This window comes from Echinops telfairi, unplaced genomic scaffold (assembly GCF_000313985.2).
Source record: "Echinops telfairi isolate 266 unplaced genomic scaffold, ASM31398v2 ScPeMD7_25;HRSCAF=90, whole genome shotgun sequence".
NCBI lineage: Eukaryota > Metazoa > Chordata > Mammalia > Afrosoricida > Tenrecidae > Echinops > Echinops telfairi.
In genome coordinates this window covers 15,910,442-15,938,296 of record NW_022103922.1, presented here as the reverse complement: position 1 = coordinate 15,938,296, position 27,855 = coordinate 15,910,442, and the positions used below count along the sequence as shown (strand labels likewise).

At 48.2% G+C, this 27,855-nt stretch overlaps 1 protein-coding gene across 1 annotated transcript in view; it reads left to right on the top strand.

Annotated features, from left to right (window-relative positions):
- Positions 1–2,309: 2,309 nt before the first annotated feature.
- The window catches only part of TTC39B (tetratricopeptide repeat domain 39B), a 102,705-nt gene continuing 77,159 nt past the window's right edge, over positions 2,310–27,855 (top strand). The window contains exon 1 of the mRNA XM_045289219.1: positions 2,310–2,367. Within this exon, the coding sequence (XP_045145154.1) occupies positions 2,326–2,367 (42 nt within the window). The 5' untranslated portion in view covers positions 2,310–2,325. The remainder of the gene's footprint in view (positions 2,368–27,855) is intronic.

The window sequence follows — 27,855 nt, the reverse complement described above, 5'->3', positions numbered from 1 at the left end:
GGAACTTCCTCTAGTTTTTTAATGCTTTCCCCCTCCCCACTTCATGACCCCAATTCTACCTTACAAATCCAGCTAGACCAGAGCATGTACATGGGTACAGATAAGAGCTGGAAACACAGGGCATCCAGGACAGAAAACGCCTCAGGACTGATATTGAGAGTAGCAATACCAGGAGGGTAAGGGGAAGGTGTGGGGAGAATGGGGAAACTGATCACAATGATCTACATATAACCCCCTCCCAGGGGGGAGGGACAACAGAAAAGTGGGTGAAGGGAGACATCAGTCAATGTAAGGCATGAAAAAAAAAAATAATTTATAAACTCTCAAAGTTTCATGAGGAAGGGAGGATGGGGGAGAGAGGGGAAAAATGAGAAGTTGATGCCAAGGCCTCAAGTGGAAATACAATGCTTTGAAAATGATGATGGCAACAGATGTACAAATGTGCTTGACACAGTGGATGTACGTATGGATTGTGATGAGTTGTATGGAGCCCCCAATAAAAGAATTAAAAAGAATAAGAGCTCTCAATAAAATGATTTATTTATAACTTAAAAAAAGCTGTAAGAGCCCCCAATACAAATATTTAATAAAAAAATTCCAGAAAGTTACATTGTAGTAAAACAAAATATATATAAAGAGAATATAAATACAGGGGGCAAAAAGAAAGAATAGAAGCTTTGGTTAGGCCAATACTTATTTTTTTTGAAATTGATAATTAAAAAAAAAATTTTATTGGGGGCTTATACAACGCTTATCCACACATACATCCGTTGTGTCAAGCACATTTGCACATTTGTTGCCATCATCAATCTCAAACATCTGCTTTCCATTTGAGCCCCTGGCATCAGCTCCTCATTTTCCCCTCCCTCCCTCATTAACCCTTGAAAATTTACAAGTCATTATTATTTTGTCATATCTTACACTGCTCAAGGTTTCCCTTCACCCACTTTTCTGTTGACCGACCTCCAGAGAGGAGGTTATATGTAGATCCTTGTAATAGGTTCCCCAACTGGACATCCTCTTACAGAAGGATCTCGGGGAGGAGACGAGCCGGTCAGAGGGCAGTGTAGCAACAATGAAATATACAACTTTCCTCTAGTTCTTAAATGCTTCCTCCTCCCAACTATCATGATCCTAATTCTACCTTACAAATCCAGCTGGACCGGAGGATGTACACTGGTACAGATGGGAACTGGAAACACAGGGAATACAGGACAGATGAACCCCTCAGGTCCAGTGGGGAGAGTGGTGATACTGGTAGGGGGGAGGGAAGGTGGGGTAGAAAGGCCAATACTTATTAAATAAAAGAATGAACTTGATGGCAGTTTTTGTGATACCCGTGGTCCTGAATCTCCTCCTTCCTCTGTTGCTCCAGGCAGAGATCTTGGGTAGTTGCTAGCAAGCTTTACAGATCCCGTGCACTAAGCAGTGAACTTGGAGGTGGAACAAAAGCACCAAACATGTTAATTAGGTCCCTTAACCGGGATGTGGCAGGAAACCATTACTCTAAACTTCCAAAACAAGGAACCGAATCCCCTGAGGTGTTTCCTTGGATAGCAATGCCGCCTCAGTAGCTACTTTTCTTTTCTTTCTATTTTCTTTTGCAAAGACACCCAGGAAGAAACATAGCTGTCCTGTACTGAAGACCATCCATGCAGGCCATGACAGGCAGGTGGTGTAAGTGGGTGACTTGGTGACAGATGGCAACCCGGTCCTCTGGCTTCACCATCTGCAAAATATGTGTCCACCTGGGAAGGGCAGGAGACTGGCACCGGTCCAAGGACCAGGAGGATACTTTGACCTTGGACTCGTTAGCCTCGCGGTCCCTTATTTCTAGGAGAGCCCTAGTCCTGCACTTGGTCCACAAGGTCGAGACCCTCACGGTTCCTTCTGGAGGTGCTAGGTAGGTAAGCTGGAGAAGATCCTGGCTGCGCTGTGACTCCGCCCCCAGAGGACTCCACCCACCAAGGCCACGCCCACACTGTGGCTCCACCCACGTGGATCCGGAGAGGGTGCCGGCTGGGGGCAGAGACGCATTCGGGGACGCTGGTTGGCTGCGCCCTTGTGGGGCGGAGCTTAACCTGAGGGGCGGGGCTTGCTGCGGGCTGGCGGTCCGCTGGGGAAATGGATGCCTTGCCAGACCACGGGCGCCGGGGGCGGGGAAAGCGCCCGCGTATCTGCGTGCGGGCCCCGCCTGGGACCAAGCGGGCGCCGGGTGCCGCCGCCTCCTTCCCTCCCTCGCGCTGGGCCGAGCCGCGAGCCGAGGAGCTCAGTCGGCAGTGAGCTCCCTGGCTGGCATTTCGCGGCAGCTGCCCGAGGAGGAACATGGCGCTCGTGGGCAACGGCGCGGAGCTGGAGGCGGACGAGGTACTGACCGGCGCGGGCGCCGGCGTGGTCCAGAGAGTTCGGGCCGGGGCCGGGGCCGGGGAGGGATGCGCGAGCCGGGCGCCCGGGGCGGTCCTGCCCGCTGGTCCCCAGCAGGGAGACCCGGCGGCTCGGCGGGGGTCGGAGCGGAGGCTGGTCCTCGGAGTGATCCGGGCTGGGCAGGGACCGCGTCCGAGGCCGGCGGGAGAGGCGCTCTGAGAGGGACCCCGGACCTGCCGAAAGTCTGAGCTCCCCGCTCCGGACGCTCCGGCCATCTGAGCCCTCCCTCTGGATGCTCCCGGACGCCAGCAGGCGGGGAGCTGAGGTCTGGGGACCAGAACCCAGGAAGCGGTGGTGCTTCCCCAACCCCACCCAAAGCGTCAGACACTTGTACTAGCGGTGTGGTTTGAGAACTGACTCCAGCTCCGCTGTCCTCACGGCGAGCGCCGAGCCACTTCCTCCTGCTGCAGCGCGCGGGCAGGACCTGTTGCTTTACTGCTGCACCCTCAGCACCTGCAGGGGCGCCTAGGGCCGCTGCCATTTCCCCGAATTGGGACTTCACCCGGCGCTGCTTGCCGGGTCTGTGCTGCACAGGGTGCAATAGGGAGGTGGTTTTAGATCCCTGCGCATCACTTAGTGTCAGGAAACCCCTGAAGATGGATAGGTCCTAGGCTTCCAGTGTGGGCCTCAAAATAAGAACAAACCAAAACCCCTCCTAAGAGGCGAGCCTGGCTGCCCACACCCTTCATTTACAGCCTGCCACTTCCAAAGAAGGACCCACAACCACAGATCAAGGGTCATGGGCTAGGGCGGGTTCAGCCGCATCTGTTTCTGTTTCTGATTGACAATTTTAAACTACCCATATAGGGAAATGACGAAATGGTAGATTCGCCCCTGTTTTCATCGGTGACAACCTTTCTTTATGGCCTTCGGCTCACTTTTTGGTTATGACTAGGAGCCCTCCTTCCGTTGGGCTTGATCTAGTATTCCAATGCCATCAAGGTTGTAACATGGTCACTCCCTTCTTCCAAAGCATTTAAGGCACCTTCAACTCCACAAACCCCACTGTTATCGAGTCCATTCGAACTCACAGGGACCCAACATGGGATCTCAGCGGCTCACCACCAGGGTTCCTTGCTGTTTATTAAAACCAGGTTAAGCATTGGGCCTCTGACCTCAAGGTCGGCAGTTCAAACCCACCCACTGCTCTGAGGAAAAAAAAACGATGTGGTGTCTCCTCCTCTTAAGATTCACAGGCCTGGAAACCCTATGGAGCAGTTCTGCTCTTTCCTATAGGGTTGCTTTGAGTCACAATCCACGCGAAGGCAATGGGTCACTATATTAAAGGTCCCTGGGTGGTATAACACCCATAGGTGTGATGGACGAAAGGCCTGACAATCTGGTTTTGTAAAGATTACAGCCTAGAAAACCCTGTGAAACTGACTCTTAACATGTGAGATCACTGTACATCTGAATCTGGTAGTTGGCAACAAGTGTTAAGCACTTGGCTGTGAAAAATTTAATATCCATGTACTTGGTATTCAAGGCTAGCTACAATAGGGTCTCAGAATGGTGGTTTAGTCTTCTCTCCACACGAGGAATTTCCCTAAATAGAACCATCTGGTATAACTGTGATCCTATTATAAATGAGGAAACAAAACTGAGTACCTAGTAAGTGGATCCAAATTTGAACGAGTCAATTTTATATGCTTCCTAAAAACCAAACTCACTGCCAACGAGTCAATGCTGACTCATGGTGATGCCCTGTGGGTTTCCGAGACTGTTTATGGGAGTAGAAAGCCCAGTCTTTCTCGCGAGGAGCTGCTGGTGGTTTTGAACTGTCCACCAGGCGGATTGCAGCCCGAGTAACAACTATGCCACCAGGGTTTCTTAGTATTTGCCATATCTTGTCTTTATTTATTCAATAAGTATTAGGTTCCCATGACAGTTTAGGAACTAGACTAGTCATTAGCGAACAAAGCAAAAAGAATATTTTGTTCATGTCCAATCTAGTTTGGACTCTCATGGAAATGACCCTACCATGCTCCAATCCGGGGAGCGTGTTAGGAAGATGTAGTTTTGGCTTGCAACGCTTCTTCATCTGGGCAAGAAGATATGACACCTGAGAACTCCAGAAAGACACTCAAGGCAGATAAGCAAGTGAGAAGTAGTGCAAGGGGGACTGGATTTCCTTCATGTATGTGCCCCACATCCCTGACATGGCCTGAAGGGCCCCACCCAGGATTACACAAGGCGCTGCTCTCCATTCTGCCCAGGGTGTGACGGAAGAATGGCTTATTTCCAGTGCACTGGAGTGCCTGGTAGTCTTTGTGGCCGCTGTTTGATATTGTGGGGGAGGACAGAAGAGGTCCAAGTGGTGGTCTCGAAAAGCAGGAGGTTGGGACTAAATGAACAGGCTTTCAGCTCTGTCACTGGCTTGCCCCATAGCTGTTCGTTCATTCATTCATTCATTCATTCATTCATGTGTGTACATGTCTAGCTGTTTCCATAACCCAAGCCCTGGCCTAACCTGGGGGCACCACAGTGAACTGCACAGACAAGATCCTCTTCTGAGACTGTGACTGTGATTGAGCAAGTCTCTCAGCCTCTGAGGCATCTTTCAGTTTCCTCATCTGAAAAAGGAGGTGTTGGGGCTTATGTATTTGTTTTTCCAGCTCCAAACGCCTCTGCTTGTTTAAAGGAAGGCCGTCCCGGGTAGGAGAAGGGCTGAGAATCGGGGAATCCCTTTTCTTTCAAAGACACCGAGTTAGTAAGGGAGCTCCCAAAGCAGTGATGGGCTGGGATTTTGCCACTGGTAAACCTTTTCTTTTTCTTCTCAGGTGTGTGGCAGGCATACGTGAAAGCCCAGTGGTTAGGGTTTACACTTTTTAATGGCAGCAGCAATTGGTTCTTTGCGGGAGGGAGAAAATAATCTTAGATTTATAGTGGTCTGTGACCCTCCAAAATGAAATCATGAGAATCTTTTCTTAGCATCTAACTTCCACTCTTTGGGTTTACTTGGGCATTACATGAACCTTAGCATTGATTCACAGAAGGCACACAGCATGTGGTTATAAGGTTCGTTCTATAAACCATGGTTAATAGATGTCTGTGATTGGAGGACTTTTTCTTTCTTTTAAGAATTTTAGTTCAGGTTTGCTTTTATTTTTTGTTGAGAGAATTGTGTGGACACCAGCCCACACGTACACCAATCCGACAGGTTCTACACGTACACTTCAGTGACAGTGACGATGTTCTTCACGTCGTGCCACCCTCCAAAGCCTTCTTTTCTGCGCTGGTCCTCCCTCTAACATTAACTCACAGCCCCAACGTTTCCTGTCTAGTCTTTTGAGTTGCTGTTGTCCCTTGGGTCCCATCTAGATGGATCTCAAAAGAGCATCTGCTCAAGACAGACATTCTATACTAGTTAAGCCAAACTCTGGTTTGTTTTTAAGAAGATATCCAGTGATTATGCGATGGAAGATTTAAAGAGTATCTCAGAGTAATGCATTTGGCATATATCCAGCCTCCGTGGCTCCACAAATTCTGGATTCCATGAGAATTTGAAATTGGAGGAGATTTTCATGATACCACTTGACCTTGAAGTCGTATCTTGTTTGGCAGTCTCCCCATCCTCATGGGCTGCCTGCCCTTGGCTGTCTTGTAAGTATTGCTTTTACCTGAGCTTCAGGGCTTTCGTTTGGACCTTGTAGTATTAGTAGTTTGTATTGTATTCCTTTTTCCTACTAAATTTATTTAACCCACCAATAATTACGTCTAGTGACATATATGTCTATGCTGAAAAAAGAAGATATTCACAGTGTTGATGAAGGGTTAGCAGCTAGGTCAATTAAAAGTAACTTTTCCTATAAAACAAAATTATTTTCCCTACTTATAACTTCAGGAAAGACTTTCTGCCCCCATTTCTTAATTCACGATGAAGAAATAACAGCTTTGAATATTTTAAAGGAAAGCTTGATTAAGCCAGAGGCCATGTCATCGATTCCAATTCCTGGTGATTGCGTGTGGGTGGATCCGCGTAGAGCCGTGCTCCTTTGGCTTCCGGGCCGTTCTTCTGAGGTCCCTCTTGATGGACTCGAACTCCCAACCTGTGGCTGGCATCCAAGCATGTTAACCATTTGCACCGCCTCGGGACTCCAAAAAAACGTCTCCTGGTGGCAGGTAGGGGTTGTGGAGAATGAGACAAAAGTTGAGGACTTACTCTTGTTAAGATGTCCACACTACCCAACGTGATCTCTAGATGCAGTGCGATCCCAATGAAAATCCCAGCAGTCATTTTATAGAAATAATTTAAAAACAATTGTAAACGCTATATGGAATGGTAAGAGGCCCCACATGGAGCTTAAGCATTGAAAGAGAAAAACAATCTATACATCTATAGGATTCAAAACAACCTGGTATGGGTATAACTAACGACACACAAAAGACCATTGGAATAGAATGGAGAGCCCCGAAATAAACCTCCACATCTCTGGTCAGCTGAGTTTTAACAAAGGCGCTACGTTCATTCAATGGGGATAGAAGTCTCTGGGAAAATTGAATTTCCACATACAGATACATGAGACCAGATTCAGGCCTCACACCATATATAAAAACAAATTTAAAAATGGATAAAGGGAGAGAGACCTACTACCACCAAGAAAGAAGAGCTGGGGACCCTGTGCTGGAAATCTCATAGACCCAGGCGATAGACACACAGAGAAAGCTTTCCCCTAGAGCTGGGACTCTGAATCTGGACTCCTCCCCTCTGACATCGCGGTGGATAAATTCCTCTTGGTGAAAAGCCATCAACATGTTGCATTTCTGTTACAGCAGCCCTAGATGACTATGTCAATCAGCATGGTTGAAAAAAACTCCATGAATTTTATAGATTTAAAAAAATATTATTATTTCTCCTGGTGCCATTTTACAGGCGAAAAGACTTTATATTCTTCTTACTCCCTCCCCCACTTTAAGATGAAAAATATCAATAAAAGTCATGAGAGCATTCCTCGCCTGTAAAATGGCACCAGGAAATGGAAGCTCATCTATGTTAAGGCTAGATGAATCATAGAAGCATGATGTTATCTGAAACATCATGTCCCAGGGAGAACAGGAAATGACGATGGATGGGAAAGAGGTACAAAGGAAGGGATGCAAATGTATTTTTTTATTTGGGTTTGTTATACATTTCAATGGAAGGCCTGGTGGCACAGTGGTTAAGTTCTCAGCTGCTAACCAAAAGGTCAGGGGTTCAAACTCATGAAGTAGCTCTTGTGGAACAAAATATATCAAGGAGTAAGGCCTGCCCATTTGCTTCCATAAAGATTGTTATTGTTGTTGTTAGGGGGCTTTGCGTGGTTCCGCTTCATAGCAACCCTGTGTATAATGGAGTGAAATGCTGCCTGATCCTGCACCATCCTCACAATCATGGTTCTCCTTGAATGCATCATGGCAGCCACCGTGTCAATCCATCTGGTTGAGGGTCTCCCTGTTTTCACTTTATCAAACATGGTGTCCTTCTCTAGGTACTGGGTCCTCCTGATAACATGTACAAAGTACACAAGACAAAATCTCTCCATCCTCAAGTCTAACGAGGATGTTTGCTGTACTTCTTCCAAGACTAACTTGTCATTCTCTAGGCAGTTCATGGTACTTTCAGTATCCTTTGTCAACACCATAATTCAAAAGCACCAATTTTGTTTTCTTCTGGAGCGGCCCTTCATAATCTTCTGCACAGTTCTTTTACTTCACCATTTCTTCCCGTCACTTTATCAGTTCAGGTTCAAGAGCAAGTTTCAGAGCCTCTTCTGATGACAGCCTAAGAAACGCTATGGGGCAATTCTTCTCTGTCCTCTGGGTCAATGAGTCCGAATGGACTCTGTGGTACCTAATAGCAACAACATATCTTTCAATACTCATCTGTTGAACACTGAAAATTGGTGTTTCCTTTAGCATACATTTTATTTCAATTACAAAAACACCAGGGATAAAAGACAAGTTGTACTGGCAAAGTGAGAGGGCAGTCAGACTGGCACAGACTTTTCTTAAATAACAATAAAGGCTAGGAGACAATGGGGTAATATCTTGAATGTGGGGAGCCAAATTTTTATGTACCCAGGTAATCCAACCTCTAAGGGTGAGAGCTCAAGAAAAGACAGAAACCTATTTAAAACAAAGTCTAAAACAAGGTACTACCCAGTGGCAGTCCTGGTAGGAAATACTAAGGATACATTCAGCAAATTAGGAAATAAACCCCAGAAAGAAGAGATAGGATGCTAGGAGCTACATTGACTAAATAGGTAAATATAACTTGTTGGAGACTATTGTAACTGTTGGCTCTTTTAAAAAGAGACAATGCATAACTCATTTTTCAGGGTATAAAAACAAGTCAGAAATATATGGTTAAATTAAAAAAAAAATGGATAAAGGATCTAAATGTGTAAACCCAAACCATAGAATTCTTAAAAGAAAAAAGCAGGGGCAGTGCTGGCAGACTAGCTTTCAACAATAACTTATCTAATATAATAAATAATAGAAAAACATAAACAGCAAAAGACTAAGTAAACAGGAGCTCATAAAAATTGAAAAACGTTTTTCATTAAAAGACTGCCAGAAAAAGCTAAAAGATAGCTACTGACTGGGTAGGAGAATATCTCCAGATGCTACATGCCCGACAGGAATCTAATAACTAGACCATGAGGGTAGGTCAAAGAGTATGGTTCCAAGATCCATAGAAACCTGTACTGAACAAAAATTAAAATGTGAAGCTATTGTTTCTTAGCACATCTTGCATCTAGGCCTGTGCACTTCTGAAGATGGTCTCTTCATCTCTCTGACCCTTCCCCAAAGAATTCAGTGCTCTTTAATTTATACCACATCCGGATGGCAGTGTGAGCACCGTCGAGAGGCTCCAGTCGTGCGCTTTGTAAATGTCTTTTGAGTTTTTTGGGAAAAGTAACCATGAGATCCTCATAGGACAGCTCTTGCTACCTTCAAAGAATGAGCAGATACAGGGCTGTGATGGAAAAAAATGTCCATCAGTACAACTTAGCCTTTATATCACCAATGTAATCGATATGACAAATTCCTCCTCATCTCCCATGACTGTCCTGTGTCCTTCAAGAAATTCTATCAAGATGATACCTTCGGAATCCCGATAAACATTTCCAATAAAAGATGACCTCTCTGCCGATCCGCTCTGAAGCCACTGTTTTGATTGGACCGTTTTTGGAAGGCGCCCAGATGAGATAAAGACGAGTGGATTAGAGAGAAGATGCCCACGGCCATCAGTTGCTTTGAGAGACCTATCTGTGCACCTTTGGTTTGGAATAAAATGAACTGAAAGCCTAAAAGCAGTAGTTTTTGACCTGCCCTCATAAAAGGAAAAGACAAATATGTGAAGACCACAGTTTGTGAGTGATTACCAGGAGAGGCGGGAGGGAGACAAGGGAGCAGTGATGACAGACAAGTTGCATTGAATAAAAGGTTAAACGTTTAGGGTGGGTTTTTGTGTTTGCCATCATTAGGTTGTACACCTGTGAAAAGCAGAACTGGCAAAAGTTACTTGAGAACTATATTTACAACAATGACTTAAAAAAGGAAAAAAAGTAGCCGCAGAGCTTACTCATGTACAATCAAACACCTCATGGGATTTGGTCTCTTGGATTGGGGACTTAGGGCCATGGTTTCATGGGACACCCTAGTTAATTGGCCTAATAATATGTTTAGTGCCTCTGTTCTGCCTCTTAGTTCAGGTACAGAGCCTGGGGTCTTAAAAGCTGCAAGCAGTCATCCAAAGCAGAACCGTCTCCATTCGAAAGGGACCCCAGCAGAGGAAGGAGAATAGGAAGAGGAAATAAGATGTGGGGCTGGTTTCCTCCGTGAACAGCTGCCTCCCTTGCTGTGCACCCAGGAGGACTGGTGAGTGTCCAGCTACCATTACTGAACACTTTGATCAAAAAATCCCATTTGGATGGACTCCAGACTTCCTTGGGCCACAGAAACTGAGCAAACCCCTGAAATGATTGCTCTGAGATCATATTTCTGCCTTAACCTAAGGATGCCCCTGAAGTCTTAAAACCAAGCAGTAGTTTAGCTAAGCCAGTGAAGAATGGCTGCCTTGTAACATCTGTATGGGATGCACCTGAAATCCACACCAGAGTCACTGCCATTGCCTTGATTCTGACACCTGGCAACCTATCGGGCAGAGTAGAACCGCCCCCTGTGGGTCTCAGAGGTTGTAAATCTTTACAGGAGCAGAAAGCTTCATCTTTCTCAGAATGGCCGGTGAGTTTGAACTGCTGACCTTGTGGTTAGCACCTAATTCCTAACTCAATATGCCACCAAGCGTCCTTTCAAACTAACAACAGCAACTTCAAGGATTACATAGGAACTTTGGGGAGTAACGAGGTAAATGGGGGAAGAACAATTCAGAAAAGGAGGGTGAGAATTGTTATACAACCCAAGAAATGTAATCAGGGACACTAAATGGTAGATGGAGAGACTGTTGAATTGATGTGGGTATTCTCATCTGCAACAACAAAATAGATAAAATCACATCAGATGGAAAATTTGAAGAGCACTAGGTTAGGGAAAGAAAGACGTTTCCAAGGCTTGCTTTTTGGCCCTGGAGTGCGAGCCAATTCTGCTTTAGAAAATGTCTCTTCTGGAAGTTTAGATAAAATCGCTTGCCACATATTTGGGAATCAGATTCATTCTTTCAGCCCACGGGTGTTTACTGAGCCCAGCAGGTGCTGACCCATGTCTAGATGCTGGAACTACATAACTCCAGCAAGACAGAGCGATTGCCCTTGTGGAATGGCTTGCAGGAGACACGTAAACAAGGAGCGGGCTGTCTCTGGGTCAAGCTTTAGGTATGGATTGAATTGTGTGTTGGAAACCCTTCCTTTATGCTTGTAGTTACTGTGCCATTTGGGGAAGGTCTGTCTTTGTTAATGCTCATGAGGCACGAGGTTAAAAGAGCACAGGTAAGATGGGGGAGTGGAGACGCCAAACCACAGGAAGATGGCCCAGAAGCTATAGCTCAGAAGAGACAGATCTGGCCGGGAGAGAAAGCCTACCCTAGAGCGAGCACACTGAATTCCCACGTCTGGCCTCAGAACATACATTTCGGTTTGTTCAAGCCACCCACGGTGGTGTTTCTCTTCCTGCATCACTAGCTGCTAAGACGGACACCTGGTCCATGGCTGTGTCCCATGAGAGTCAATGGGGCGTTTTTAGCAAGTACACCAGGACCGGAGTGTTCACAGGGATGGCTGGCCACTCTAGTTGAGAGGATACAAAGACTACCTAGGAGCTGGTATGTGGACTGAGCAGCTGAATCGTGCCAGGCAGACCAAGCGAGATTAGGCACACGGAAGTAGGGCTTGGCTTGAAGGAGAGAGTCCCTACATTCGGCTGAGGACTCAACCCAGGAGATGAGAGGGGGTTGAGGGTTGAGCGTGGCTGAGGTGGGTTTTGCTCAGATGGTGCAGTGTCTGGGAGGACATGCTAACAAGTTGTGGCTGTGGCGCCATTGAAAAGAAAAAAAAAGGGAAACAAAGGGAATCTAGAAAGTTTCCAACTAGGTCAGTGTGGCAAGATTTGCTCATCTGGTTTAGTAAAATAAGCCTGCTGAAATGGCTGCAGCTGGATTGTGGAGGTGGCAGCCGGAAGGGCAAGAGGCTGTCCTTGTGGAGGTGAGGAGGACGGAAGTCGGGCAGAGGTGGTGGATGTGGGGAGAAGAGGGCGGAGTGGAGGCTCCGGAGGGACGAGGGCTTGACTTGGTGACCTGTTCCCCAGAGTGAGGGTTTGTAGGATGGGGAGCGGGGGTGGGGGTGGGGGAGGAGCTGCTGTGTGGCCATGCTGGGTTCCTCTCGGTGGTGGAACCCTCGTGGTGGTGGGAGGAGGAGGAAGGGGTTCAACCCTACCTGTCCAGTGGGTTGTGGAGGGCAGAGAAGGCCAGAAGGATAGACCAGCTTGGGTGGCTTAGTGACTACTTATTGACCCCTCATTGATGAGTGCTCCTTTGTTGACCCAGCTGGCTCTGTCATTTCTTTAGCTAGTTGGTTGAGGCTAAGGTCGGTGTTAGTGACTTGGTAATGTAGTGGGAGGAGGCAGATGCAGCATCGACTTACCAAGTCCAGTAGCCACTCGGCTGCTCTAGGCAGTTATTAGTGCTCCCTGCTTTAGCTGTTGGCCTCCTTTTCTGGGTTTCTTGTCAGTGGGTGCTGCTCCTCATTGCCCACAGGGTGGGTCTGACACTGGGAATTCAGTGCGGCTCTTGGCTTCCTTTTGGCCACGTGTTGACAGCCCTTTGTCCCTCAATCTTGCCTGTAGTGTCTCCTGGTGCTTGTGAGACTCTGGGGCAAGGTCTCCAGTGCCGACCTCCCTTTGTCACCAGCTCTGTCTGAAATAGCCTCCTCTACCTCAGGCATGGATCTGTCAGATCTGCTGTGCCCAGTGGGCCCTGGCCTTGTCAGGTCAACACGCCTCTCAGGAAGTCTCCGGAAATGGCCAGTGGCAGGCAGGTCCCAAGGCCACGATGCATCTGGAGCTCTGTATTTGAAGAACCCAGATGTGAGCTTTTTGCTGTGGCCTGTGGCTGTACCTCCCTGCCTCTGCTGACCGTACCAAGGGGGCTTCAAAAGTTGGTGGGAAAGTTCCACTATCTTTCAGCACCCTCCCAAGCCAACATGTATGTAGGGCCTGAATGTTGTCAGATGCTGCAGTGGAGGATGTGGGATATTTGTTGGGCCTGTTCGGTTTCATGTAGTGTGTGTGCAAGGGCCTTAGATGGCCACAGCGGTTTGCACCATCTTGAACTTAAAGGCTTGTGGTTTGAACCCACCCAGCGGCACTACAGAATACAGTACTATTGATCGGCTTCTGTCAAGATGGCAGCTAACATGTGTTTCAGCTATAGCCGAATCAACATGCCGGGTATTTGAGAGGCAAACCCAGCTTCTGCCCTGGGTTGTGGTCCAGTGGGGGACAGGGACAGGTGCGGAAACCAGTGGGTGCCCTGTCCTACGCCGCGTGGAGAACCATGGAGGAGCGATACCCAGGGTGCTTCCTTGAGCATCATGGGGTGGACAGCGCCATTTTTTTCTGAGTCGTGCAGACTGAGTCATGTTAACCATGCTGAGGGACTTGGTCATGAGGGGAGCCCTCAGGGTGTGCCCCAGGGAAGGGCTCCACAGATGCAGGTGCAGAGGGGAGGCAGAGCTTGTAGGTGCTCTGGAGTGGTGGGAATGAGATGGGAGCAGAAAGAAGGGCTGTCCTGAGTCTGGCATGTCAAGTTGTGGAGCCCACAGTGCACGGGGGGGAAGGGGTAAGCCAGGGTAAGGTCTGGCACTTCGGTGGTGACCAGGGCTCCTTGTGGAAAGATAAGAGGTAGGGAGGTAGGGAGGTGGGCAGTGATCTGGTGCTTTGTTGGCTGAATGAGCTGAAGGCCTACTGTGGACAGGGGGAGCTAAGTCAGGTGGGGCGATAAAGCAGGGACAACATGGGGCAATCCATCAGGCATGTGTGCACAGACAGACAGCTAGCTCTGTTGAGAAGATGAGCCCCAGAAAGCGTGAGATGCCTGGGGGCTCTCGGAACAAGCCAAGTTGGCACAAGAACTGGTTTCTAGACCACCGCCTCACCGTGTGACGTGGAGCAAGCCCTATCACGCGACTAGCCCTAGTGGGCAACATGAAGGAGTAGACACAGTTGCTCCTTCAGTGAGCTGGAGGGTGACATCGGATCTGGACGTCGGGGTGGAATTTCAGCCGCAGCACAGGTAGGACTCCCGCCCGGTGTGCCCCGGAGAGCGTTCGGGCGGCAGCCCCTGGGAGCAGGCTGCTGGCGAGCTGAGGGTCCAGGTTCCAGCGAGACTGAAGACCCGCTCCACCAAGGAGTTTGGGCTGTCTCTTCTTGGCCATAGGGAGACATAGGTAGCCCCTCCTCTGTCTGAAGATTGCTTTTCTTCTCTCTCCACTGTTGTGAATTAGAGAAGCGAGGACGATCCAGTTTCTCTGGTTTTACTTTCCCCCTCGGCGAATCCCATTTTCGTATTGGGTTTAAAGTGATGACAGCAACCTCTGGGGAGACAGCCAAGGTCAGGCACGTAGGAGTAGATTCCATAGGCCATGGGTGTTTCATCACACGGGCTCTTGCGCTTGATAGAGTTCCGAGGCCGAGAGCTGGGTGCTCCCTTCAAGCACCGCGTCCCAGCGCCCCGGGGGGCCCCTGGTCTGGCTCAGCCCATGTATCACCACCGCCTTGGCCCTCAGAACCAGAGGCAGCAAACCTCAGGTGCTCATGTGGATTCTCAGGCCACGTGGGCCAGCACCACCCAGGAGGACAGGGGACAGGCCTGAGCCAAAGTGGTAGCTGGCCTCGAACCCTCCCCCCAAAGCGCTCTGTTCACATCGGAGCCTCCAGTCAAGCCTGTGTCCTGAGCGGCTACCCTGCCCCTCGTAGCAGTAACAGACTTCCGAGGGAGCAGTCAGCTGGTCTCAGACTCAGGCTCACCCTGTACTGTGACCTGGGGCACACTATTTAACTCCTCTGACTCCAAATTGACAGAGTGGGGATGCGGATATACCACAGCCCAACTCATTGCCAAGGCTTTCCCCCATGGAGCGGCTCATGAGGGCAAGCTGCTGGCCTTTTCTGTGACTAGCAGCCGTGCACTTAATCCCTGGGCCACCCTGGCTCCTCGAGTACTCAGGTGGAGGTGGCACTGCCACCAGGATGCCTACGAGTCTATTTGGTGCTGGACGTGATGTGGTATGTGAGGTCTGGATCCAGACAGAGGTGAGTTTGAGTGTTGGCTCCTCCATGGACAAGCTGTGTGACCTGGAGAGGGGGCTTCCTCCCCTCCCCTTCACTGTCCTCACCTGTGCAGTGGTGCTCACAGAACTTCTTTCCAGAGGTTCTAGCCAGGACTCAAGGACTATGGAGGGTGTAGCTGATGGAGCTCTAAGGCTGGGGCTCGACAGTGTCATATGGAGGCGTCAGTACGTGGCTCCTGGGCGTCCAATAGGGAGCTGGCATTCACGAAGACTTTCTGTAGGATTGTTGCAACGCTCTCTCAGGCTAAGTTCCCCAACTCCAGCTGGGAAAGCTCTACATGATCACAGACCCCCATCACCTTTGCCTCTCAGAGGGGGAGGAGCAGGGAAAACACTAAGCACAAAAGAGAGTGGCCAACGTGGGCTCGGAAGGCCATCTGTTCCCGCTCTGTGTCCAACTGAACAGTGTTCATATTTGATAGCAAGGGAGGGGGCAGTGCCCAGCACAGTACTTTCAGCCAGCACGTCAATGGGATGTGTATAGCCTTGGATCCCTCCCAGGACGTGCTGTCCAAACTTGACGCTCCCACCCGGTTTGCACCTAGCACCCGGATGTGAATGGGATACCACGACCTGTGAAACCCATGGGTTTGTGTTCAGTTACCTAGTAGACGATGCTAAAGGTGCCAACGTGGTGGTGGTGACGGGTGGGGTTGTAAGGATCAGTGTCATCAATCATTTCTGTTCTCTAGGCCCCTTCTGTCCTGACACCAGCTCCACATGTGGACTTGTTCCTGACGCTAGCCACCACGCACACGTCACAAGGAAAAGGTGTTTACGGAGAAAAGACCCTCAACTCGAAACCCTCTAGATCACTGGTTCTCAACCTTCCTAATGCCGAGACCCTTTAATACAGTTCCTTCTGTTGTGACTCCCAACCATAAAGTTATTTTCCTTGCTACTTCATAACTGTAACTTTGCTATTGTTATGAATCGTAATGTAAATATCTGATATGCAGGATATATTAGGCTATCCTTGTGAAAGGGTCGTTTGGCCCCCAAAGGGGTTGAGACCCATAGGTTGAGAACCGCTGCTTTAAATAGGCCATTGTGTTAAGCCTTGAAAAGGACAGAGGCAAGACAAAGACAACCGTGTTGGAAGGAGGAAAAACCTTAACCATGTCTATCGTACAGGGGCAGAAATGGAGTCTGCTGACTCACAGTCCTGGCCATTCTCACGTAGGATTCAGGGACAAAGAATAATCACCAGATCATGATGGGAAGTACCATGGTTGGGAGGATACATGCATGACTGCAGAATACAGAAGGCTTTGGCCTGGTTCTGCACCTGGCTACTCAGCGGTTGGGTTCTGACTCATGACCACGAGGCCCTGCGTCAGAGTCACCAGGACCCAGCTTTTACTTATTTATTTATTTGGATACTAATAGCATTTATTATGATTAAATAAATAAGATCAAATTAAACAATTTTTAAATCGTTTTATTAGGGGCTCATACAACTCTTATCACAGTCCATACATACATCAATTGTGTAAAGCACATTTGTACATTCATTGCCCTCATCATTCTCAAAACATTTCCTCTCCACTTAAGCCCTGGCATTAGGTCCTCATTTTCCTCCTCCCTCCCCGCTTCCCTCTCCCTCATGAGCCCTTGATCCTTGATAATTTATTATTTTGTCATATCTTGCCCTGTCCGATGTCTCCCTTCACCCACTTTTCTGTTGTCCGTCCCCCAGGGAGGAGGTCACATATAGTTCCTCGTAATTGGTTCCCTCTTTCCAAGCCACTCTCCCTCTACCCTCCCAGTATCACCACTCACACCACTAGGACCCAGCTTTTAGATGGCATGTGGCTGTCAGGGAAATCATTAAAGGCAAACCCAAGCAAGTGCCTTGGTTGTCCCTGCAAACCTGAGAGCAAAACCACCTGTCCCTGGGCTCACCTGGGAGTTGGAATCTACTTTCAGATACGCTTTTCCCGAGGATAAGACGGCCACATTGCTGGTCAGTGGTCAGAAGGAACTCAGCTGGAGTTTGCACAAAGGGCACAGTCCTCGGCTGCCATGTCTACCCAGGACTTCAGGCACCAGCCACAGCTTGGGGGTCTGTAGGACACGCTCACTGAGCCAGCTGGTTTCAGATTTAGGAATTCCCCTTATCTTCCAGACACCAGCCTCAGGATGCTCACTGCTCCCTCAGCCTCAGTCATTCACTGGAAGTAAGTCATGAAAAGCACTATCGTATGAGGAGCTGATACCAAGGGCTCAAGTAGAAAGAAAATGCTTCGAAAACAGTGATGGCAACAACTGTATAAATGTGCTTGACACAACGGATATATGTATGGATTGCGATAAAAGCTGTACGAGCCCCCAATAAAAGAAAAAAGAAAAGCACTATCTTAGGATTACAGTTCTATTCTAGCAAGAGGCGGATACACACGAAGAGCCCCAGAGGGAGCTTTCCAGGCAGGCTCCCAACACAGAGTTTCCGTATGCATCCCAGATCGGGACTAGGTTCCCTTACCTATGCACCGATGTCTTTCATCAACCAGGAGACCCCTAGAGGCTCCGATCTCAATAGCCTACCTTCCCTGAGGTCAGAGGTGCCTCTTCTGGCCTCGCCAGTGCCCATCTGAGCCGCCCCATTAGCATGCATCTCAGATGTGATCTGGAGGCTTGTAGATAGCAGAGGCACCTCAGTTTTCCAGGAAGTTCCAGGGGGTAGAGTTAGCTCTCTGGAACCAAGGACAAAGACCCAATTACCGTAGGTTGAGTTAATGTTCAACCCACAGGAAGTCACACTGTGTTGCCCTACTGGGCCTTGGAGGGGACACTAGGGGTCTTATTCTGTCCTAAAGCAATGCACTGTGCTGCACTGCTCTTTCTACAATGCAAGTCCCTTCTCACCCTGCGTGAGATCTGCCCGCAGTTCCTCATCGCCTTGGAAACAAAACACAGATGCCTTCATAGAGGTGATAAACCTCTCAGGATCTAGCTGAGTAGTCCTTGTACTTTAGTGTGCAGGAGGATTACCTGGTGATCAGAGCGAGAGACTTGCGAAGAGGCACATTCCCGGGGTGAGTCCCAGGTTCTCGCCTTCCGAACAGGGACCTGTGGCATCAGCCGTTGTGAAGTGCCGGAGCTCCCCTTTCCCATGCCCTGTCTCCCAATAGGCCAGTCCGTTCTCCGCCCTCAGCTTTTGCATGTGCTCTTCGCTCTCCTGGCCCATTCCTTTTCATCCGTTAAGGCCTCCCTCAGGAACTGCTTTTGTGTGCGTGTGTCTGTGTGTGGTGGTGGTGGTGGTGGGGGGCCCTTATTTTTAAAAATTTTACTGGTGCTCTTACCGATGTCATAACTTTTCATAGTTCAGTCCCACCAAGCAGTAGTGTACCATTGCTGCCACACTGTTTCAAAACACCTTCTTGCACGCTTTGCTATCAGCTCCCCCTTATCTCCCAGCCCCCCAGCAACCCTGATTTATTTATTTGTTTTTGCCATATCTTACTCCATCTGCTATCTCCTTTCACATACCTGTTGTTCTGTTGTTCACTTCCCTGAGTGGGGTTATACTGTCATCCGTGCTATCAGCTCCTGCTCCTGTACCCGCAGGACTGTAATTCTGATGTGTGGGGTTGGAAGGGGACGTGAGGAGGGCAGGCATTCACCTTGCTGCTTTCAACTGAGGATGTCCCCAGAAGCTGACTCAGCTTGGTATCCACAGTCAGGAGAAGAGTGGAGCTCTGCTTCTGAGTCTTCTATCTGCTCTGGATCTCCAGCTAGCAGCCAGATTCTCCCGATTTTCCAATCTTCCGTTCTGCACTGTCCATCATCTTCCATCTGTCAGCACAAGCATACTAGACTCGCCTCCATACTTTCTTATTTTGATAGAAAGCCCTGCTTGTTACAGAGCGGCCAGTGGAGAGATCGCCCAGGTGCCCGGCCTACAGCGCAGGCCAGGAACTTTTTCTTATACCGCCTTCGTCCCCACCCCTTCAGGTGATCAGTAACTGTCTCTACAGGAAGAGTCATTCCCCTGGAACCTGTGGTACCCCAGCAAAGCAGGAATATCGGTGCTCTGCAATCCAACCAAGGCTGGCCCTTCACCACAGATGCAGCCAAAGAGACCCTTTCAATGCCATTCCCAGAGAGAAGGGAAGATGAGCATTCATCTTAAGCTGTGCTGTTAGCAACCCATGCACAACGGCATGAAACGCAGCCCGCGGTCCTGTTCCATTCCCACGGTCAAAAGTAAACCACTGGGTCTTTCTTCCTATCCTGTCTTAGTCCAGAGGCATCACGGGAACCTAGTCAACATCATAGCAACCCATGAGCCTCCACTGACAGATGGTGGTGGCTGGACATGAGGTGCATTGTCTGAAAATGGAACTGCGCTCCTCTTTGGAAGGTGAAGATTCTCTCACTACAACACCATGGCCCCCGTAGCCATCATGCAAGATGGGGATAAAACAAAGGAGGTGCTGTAGGTGTCATTGAGTCAATTCGGACTCATAGCAGCTCTGTACACACCAGAATGAAACACTGCCCAGTCCTGTGCCACACTCCCAAATGCTGCTGTGTTCGAGCCCATTGTTGCAGCCATTGAGCCCTTCCATTGCTGTTGTCAATTTGATCCCATAAAGGTGGCTCTTAAATGAGCCTAGTGCTCAAGGCAGACTTTTTGTTTTACTAGCTAAGTTAATGTATTGTTCAGTTGTAAATTGACTTCAGAGGGTATTTTGGGCTTAAGGCCTAAAGATGACCTCAGGGCCATAGTTTCAGTGGTTCATCCACCCTCCATCGCTCCAGGAACTCTAGAATCCAGGAGAGTTTGAAATTCACTTGCACGTTTTCCCTGGTTTGATCTGGATTCTTCTATGGAATCTTTGATGAAAATGTGCAGTCACGGTAGCTGGGCACCATCTAGTTAATCTTGTTGCTTGACTAAGGAGGCAGTTAGCCACACATTTCCCATCCTCTGAATCCTGACTCGTCTTCTTGAATAGAGGCCACTTTACTGTGCATATGCCTTGATGGTTGCTTGGAAGCTTTATCGTCCCAGGCACTACGCAGAGAACTAGAAGGTAGAACAGAAGCACTGGACACTTTATTAGGACAGTTACCTGGGATGCGTCATGAAACCATGACCCAGAACCTCCAAACCATACACCAGATCCCACAGTGTTTGGTTGTACATAATCAGCTTCCTGAAGTGCTTTTTGGGGGTCATTGTTGTAAGTATATCTATCACACAACTGTTGCTGACTCAACTTTTTATAGGCATATGAATTATTGACAGTAATTACAATACTTGCCTGTGCAAATCACACCCTTAATCAGTGTGATTTCCCCATCATTGTTAGTTCTCCCTTGGTAACTGCTAATAAACCTTTGATCTTTGATCTCTGAACGTTTGCCTTTTCCTGTCTTTATATTTATGTGAAGTCATACAGTATTTGTCCTTTTGCGATTGGTGTATTTCAGTCAGTGTAATGTCTTAGCGCTTCATCCATTCTGTAGCGTGAATCGAGGTTTCGTTTCTCCCGTGGCTGAGTGAGTGGTGTTCCATCGTACGGATGTTAATGCATTCATCAGGTGATCCAGTCATCGATTGGTAGGCATGTAGGTCCTTTCTGCCTTGTGGTTATTGTGGATAGTGCTGCAATTAACTTCCCCGTACAAGTCTCCTGCTTTCAGGTCTTTTGGGTGTAGACCTAGGAGTCGAATTGCTTGGTCATATTGTACTTCTATTTTCAGTTTTTGTAGGAACTGCCTCTGTGTTGCACTGTAGCTGTATTATTTTGTATTCCCACCAACACTGGGAAGGGTCCTGATTTCCTCACATCTTCCCCAACGTTTGTTCTTCTCTGCTTTTGTTTTGTTTTTAATCTTAGGCACCCTGGTGGGAATGAAACGGTATCTCATTGTGGTATCTCATTCTGATGATGGGCATCATTTCATGTTTGGTGGCCATTTGAATGTCCTCTATTCAAGTCCTGTACCCATTTTATCATTTGATTGTTTGACTTTTTGTTGTTAAGTGATTGAAGTTTTGCATACATTTTGGGTACTAGATTCTTGTTGGATATATGGTTTCCAAAGATATTCTCCTAGTTGGTAGCCTGATTTTCCCCCCCCGTTCTTTTGGTAATGTCTTTTTTTTTTTTAAGTAATTTAAGTTTTTTAAAAAATGTTATACTTTTATTTATTTAGTAAAAATCATTTTATTTAGGGCTCATACAACGCTTATCACAATCCATCCATCCATCCATTGTGTCAAGCACATTTGCACATTTGTTGCCATCATCTTTCCCAAAACACCTGCTTTCCACTTGAGCCCTTGGCATCAGCTCTCCACTCCCACCCTTCCCTCCCGCTCCTCCCCCCATGAACCCTTGGTAATTTATAAATTATTATTATTTTGTCATATCTTACTCCCGGCATCTTCCTCCACCCACTTTTCTGTTGTTCATCCCCCAGAGAGGAAGTTATATGTACATCTTTGTAATCGGTTCCCCCTTTCTACCCCACCCTCACTCCACCCTCCTGGTATCGCCACTCATACCACTGGTCCTGAAGGGATCATCCGTCCTGGATTCCCTGTGTTTCCAGTTCCTATCTGTAGCAGTGCACTGTACATCCTCTGGTCTAGCCAGATTTGTAAGGTAGAATTAGGATCATGATAGTGGCAGAAGGAAGCATTTAGAAACTAGAGGAAAGTTGTATGTTTCATCGTTGCTACACTGCACCCTGACTGAGCCACTCAGGTTATATCTTTTGATGAAAAAATTTTATAATTTGTATGAGGTTCCCTGTATTTATTTTGCTCTTTGTACTTTTGTTATTGTGTTAGAGATTCCATTGAAAGCTAAGCCCAGCAGCATTGCCCCCTTGCCTTTTCTTCCAAGAATGTTGTGGTTTTAGCTTTTGTTTATGTTAGGATGCCTCCAATACCAGAGGGAGGCATCTTCCCTTTGATCTTCATCAGTAAATGCTTCAAGCAAAAGGGTAAGGCATCAAAACACAAGACTGGAGACCAGAGTGGATTTGGGTCAGTGCTGGGACCTTCCCTGTGACATCCGCAGGAGAGGGAATTGAGGGCTGCGTCAATTACCCCTGTCCAAATGAATATCTGTCCCATGGCAAGGAAGCTGCAGGTGTAGTTTTTATGCAGGATGTAGCTGTTCCTGATTTTGTACTTCATTCCCCGAGGCAGCTTGAATTGCACCTCCTGGTTGGAGGAACAAGCAATTGCATTGCCAAACCTTTAACAGTTGAATAAAAGGGATTGTTGCTGTCCCGAAGGAGCCCTGTGTCGTACTGGCTTACTTACTGTGCTGCTAACCACACACACTCTCTCTCTCCCCCTCGCTCTCTCGACTGCAGATCCTCCGTCCCCTGTTAGGGCAACTTGGAGGCTGTTGTCCTCTCACTGCCAGGATCAAACACAGGGCTAGGGGTCAAGAGTTACGCGAGCATTGTCCAACCCCTAAACACTTCCTATACCTCATCCTGAATTCTCCATTTGTGCTTCTGTCTCCGTCCTCTACCCTGGCATTCCTGTCCTCAGTGTCTCTTGCTGGTCAGGTCCCCTGCTTCCACTGCCACCACCCACTGTCTGGTTTGGCCTGGGCTTCCTGCTCCCTCTCTGTCCTCAGCAATCCCTCCTCCACCCTCCAGCTAATGTGCATGCTGACCACTGTGGAGCAACTTCTCTGAACACCTGGAATAAAAGCCAGGCTCCGCCTTCCTCCTCCAGCCCCACCCCGTTTTCCTTTGCTCCAGCCTGCACCCACCAGCCCCTTAGATTCCTTGCACACGCCATACGCTTTCCCACTCGAGCTCTCGAGTGGGTGCTTCTGAGCCGGGATCACGGCACCCGGCTCTCCCTCGGACTGCTAACTCCTTCTCAGTCTTCCTTAATGGCCAGCGTCAGAAGGGAGACTTTCCTCGGGCCCCATCCTCTGAGCACTCTTCCTTCCTGAGGCCTGCATGCCATTTCTGCCTTCTCTTGGGTATCTTCTTCTCTGCGTGTGAGTGGTTTCCTGCGTGGGAACAGAACCCACCCTGGGCATTTCAGGGGAATTAGGTGCTTCCACATGACTGGCTCGGAGTGGCTCCACGTTCAGAAACTCAAACTCAAAGCCATGGCCATGGAGTCCATCCTGACTCATAATGAGCCTGCAGGACAGAGAAGAACTGCCCCATTGGGTTTCCGAGGCTGTAGATCCGTGTGGAGCAGAGAGCCTCGTCTTTACCACTCTGGAGTGGCTGGTGGGTTTGAACTGCTGACCTCGTGGTTGCAATCTCCCATTGAAACCAGGGCTCCCGATGCTGTCGCTTCCAGAACCAACCATCAGAGGATGCCCTGGTGCTCCATAGCCCACCTTAGTGCTCAGCCGCCTCTTTCTCTGTAGTAGCTGTGATTCAGGGATGGGGATGCGGTTGTCGCGAAGCTTCTCTCCACTGCCTTTTCTCCTCAGGAAGCTGGAGACCAGAGGGTGGTCACTGCTGAGGCAACCCCGGTTTCCTCATCTTGCACGGACAGCACACAAAGTCAGAAGGGAGCAGGAAAATGGCCTTTGCCTCCTGCTGGGAGCTGGCCCAGTGCCCCTGACTGGGTGGAACCTGTTCTCAGGGAGCCAGTTCACAGCTCCTGGCCCTGCAAGGTTTATTGGGGCTCAAGTTTCTGTCCTGATTGACCTCATGTCTGTTTCTCAGCTTCATGTCGGCAGTTCTTTGATTGACTGCACTAATTTGCCTGAACTGTGAGTTAACAGTCTCTGCGAAACAAACGAGTTAGAGACTGGGCTTTAGCCGTCTGTACCAATGCTCCTGGTCCTTTCTGCTCTCCTGCAGCCCCAGAGCACTGAGTAGATGGGCCAACAGCCAACTCAGAAGGAAAGCCGGTTGCAAATCAGGCTGACCCATCATCTTCTCATTTTAACAAAGCCCGTCTCCGGTGAGTTTAATAAACTCACCTCTCTCCGTTTTCATCTGGGGAATAGAAAATCGAATTGACTCTTACTACTGAAGTTTAGGTATGTCTCAACACGATACAACTCCTTGGTAAGTCTAGCTATAAGAACAGGTGACGGTGAGAATTTGAAGGAGGACTGGGCCAAATTGGGACCATTTGAGCACCATCATAATTAAGGACTGAGCTATAGACCATTGCAAAGAACAGAATCCCGCAAGTTCATAACTAGATAGAGAAGGGGGTGAGGGGCGGGGCAGGAGGAGATGGCATCCAGTAGGAAGCTGAGGAGGATGGAGGGGTCCTGGAGGTGGACAGTGATTGACAGTAAAGATCAAGGGAGGCAGGCAACATCATGGGTGCTGAACGCGGGGTGCATCTGGGTTGGAGAAAGGAGCTGGGCTGGTGTCTTGGGTTCAAAGTTGGGGTGCCAACCATGGCGCAGTTTGAACCTCCGAAGAGCTCCACAGGGGAAAGGTGAGGCATTCTACCTTGTAAAGGTTTACAGTCTCACAAGCCCAAAGGGACAGTTCTACTTTGTCCTTCAAAGGTCACTATGAGTTGGAATCAACTGAGGGCCATGTGCTTCGCACTTGGGTGGGGAACATGCTGTTTACCTGGTCTGAGATGGTTTTACCACACAGCATGGTTATTTATTGCAAAGTCAAAAAGAGTAACTCTGCAGTGGAGACAGTTAGAGCACCTTCACCAGGTGCTAAAAATGATCATCTCCAGTGGGGCCGGCCGATGAACACAAGGCTTCCAGTTAAACTAAGGTGACCAGATTTTAACATTGGTAAAGGGGGACACCATTGATAAAACTCATATCCTGGCAAAATAGCCACATGGCAGCCGAAAACTGTATACCCTAGCTTGTTGTGCATTCTTTCCAAAAATTGGGACTTTTAAAAAATGTCACGGGAAAAACTGTTAAAAATCGGGACTGTCCCGCCAAAAGCAGGACGTCTGGTCACCTTAAGTTAAACCCCCCTCCCCTAGGTCACCAGACAGAGTGTTCCTTCTGTTCTAACCAGATTCTAGTCACAAGGCACCATCAGAACCACACTGACAGTGGAGGACTGTGCTCCTCAAACATGCCCCTGCTGTAAAGGACAAAGAGAGGCTGGGGAAACGTCCCAGGGGAAAGGAAGCTCAAGGACCCGGACAGCTCATTGCAGGAGCTGACCCTGGACAGACTCCTGTACCGCAGTGGGGAAAGGGCGAGGCAGGACATGATTCCGTCACTTGACAGAATGGAAAGATGAAGAGTCCTGTAGAGTCGTTCCATGTGCTGAGCTGGATAACGGTATTGTCACCTCATAATTTAGGAAAAACGCACTGAAATATTTAGAGGTAAAGAACCATGGGATATGCAACTTTCAAGTGATTCAGAAAACAAATATATGTTCACAAATACATACGTACGTACATATATACATATGTGTGTGTGTTTATGGGAAGGTCAAGAAGGAAGAATAGACTATCAAGCAAACAGGTCCAGAGCTAACTCTCGGTGTATCTGGATAAAGGGACTTCAGGTGTGCTTTGCACTGTTCTAATTCTGGCAGCTTTTCGGTATGTTTGCAAAGACTCCTGAATCAAAAGTCGTGGTTGTCTAGCCGCTGAAAGTAAGGCAGAGGTGGGCGCGAGGGGTGGGAGCACAACTGTTGACGCTGACTGGGCGCGAGCGGACCAGAGTTATGAACTGAATGTCCCTTTGTCTGACTGGGCTTGAGTCAGGTGAGCTGGGTTGCGTTATCTTAAAGTAATACCACTTTGGCCTTTTGGAGGGTGCTGCTGCTGTTAGGTGCCACTGAGATGATGTTTGCCCCCCAGTTACCCCGGGAGACAGAGGGGGACTGCTCCATCAAGGCCGCACTCCGCCTTCTTGCCTTCGAGTCAATGCTGATGGTTCATCCAGAGTAGCCTTGAGGACAGAGGAGAATTGCCCACGTGGGTTTCCGCGGCTGTAAATCTTGATGAGAGTAGAAAGCCTCCTTTTTCTCCCAGGGAGTGGCTGGTGGGTTTGAAGTGCTGACCTTGTGGCTAGCTGCCCACGACGCCACCAGTCTCCGTCCTTGGAACTGCCCCCTAGGGTTTCCAGTGACCGTAGAAGCTGACTGCGTCATCTTCCTTCCGCAGAACCCTGGGTGACTTTGAACCACCAGCCTGTTGATTCACAGCCAAGTGCTTAGTCACTATGCCACTTGGGCTCCTTATCCGAGTCGAAGGACACACCCTGTTGACGTTTTTAAAAAATTCTAGCCATTTCATAGTACACAAGAAATATACAACACCATTCTTGCTGCAAAAGACTCCAGTCATTCAGAAACTTTTCCAACCCCCTCTTTCCCTTCTCAGGGAGAAACCAGCATAGCCAATAAAACGATTTAAAACATAAATAAAATAGCAGGAAAAAAAGAAGACAATGAACCCAGAATAAAAAGTTTGTTATAACCTCCTGTCTACTCCCTGTGTATACCACTTGTGTGTCCATGTATATGCAAAGCTAGTTTTATTACTTTACATACCGTGTACCCTACATCTTTCCCAGAACTAACTTTTTAATTTAATTTAACTTTTTACTTGCCACATCTCAGAGATACGTTTACTGGTGGTTTTATTTATGCATATACCTGCTGAGGCTTCGGTAACATAATTGCCCCATTCCTTCGTTAGCTGCTCCCCTAAGGAAGATCACTCGGGCCACTTGTGATTTGTTTCCCATTCAGTGGGTGCCACAGCAGTGTCACCCTGGTACACGTGCATGTCTGTCTTGGGGGTGTGGGTCCGAGCAGTGATTGTGCTGGGTCAGTGCACGTGCAGTCACATGTTTTATAGGCACTGCAAGGCTGGCTTTGTGGTGGACCGTAGCAATACTTGATGTGCATCTCCCAGCACTGATGCCCACCCTGAATCTGTCTTTAACATTTCTGCCAATCATATGCAATGTAGCAACACCACTTTTCAGTGCACACCGCCAAGTTCATTGGCTGGTTGAATGTTTTCTTTAGTACGCTGCCTCCTTACACACTTGATTTCTTGCTAGTTTTGGTTGGTTGTCTATTTCCTAAAAGATAGTCTGGGTAGACTAGAGAAACAAATTCTCAAACACGCATATGTATATAAGGGAGAGGTTTATAAACAAGAGCAATTGATCATTGAGAAAACATAACATCCCAACCCAGTCCAATCCAAGGCCATAAGTCTGATATTAGCCCATATGTCCGATACCAATCTAGAAAGTCCTCTTCATATTATGTTGAACTGTATTCATTTTAGTTTTATCCTGTTAGGTACAGATAGGATTTCATTATTGTTTGTTTGAAAATTATATATCGTTACAGAGTTATGTGAAAGTGTCAAATTGACAAGGGGTAGTCAGTCTGGTAGCTATAGAATCGTTTGTCAATTTGAGGACTAAGAGTGTAGGGGTGGAGTCTAGCTTGTCAATCAGAGCATAGCCAATGAGGCCTCTGTGTGTGCATAGCCTTCTCCTAAGAACTCTGGGAAATCTGGTACTTCTTCCTTGGAGGTGGGAGATGCTTATGTGGAGATATCGCAGCTGACAAGACGCATGGAACTATGCTAGTGCCCTAAGTTGGAGAAGGCACATGGACCTACCCTGATGCAACCAGACCTCTGGAGTAGAGACCCCTGCCAGCACTGAGATGCTTATACCACCACTGGATCCAAAGACTTTCTACCCCC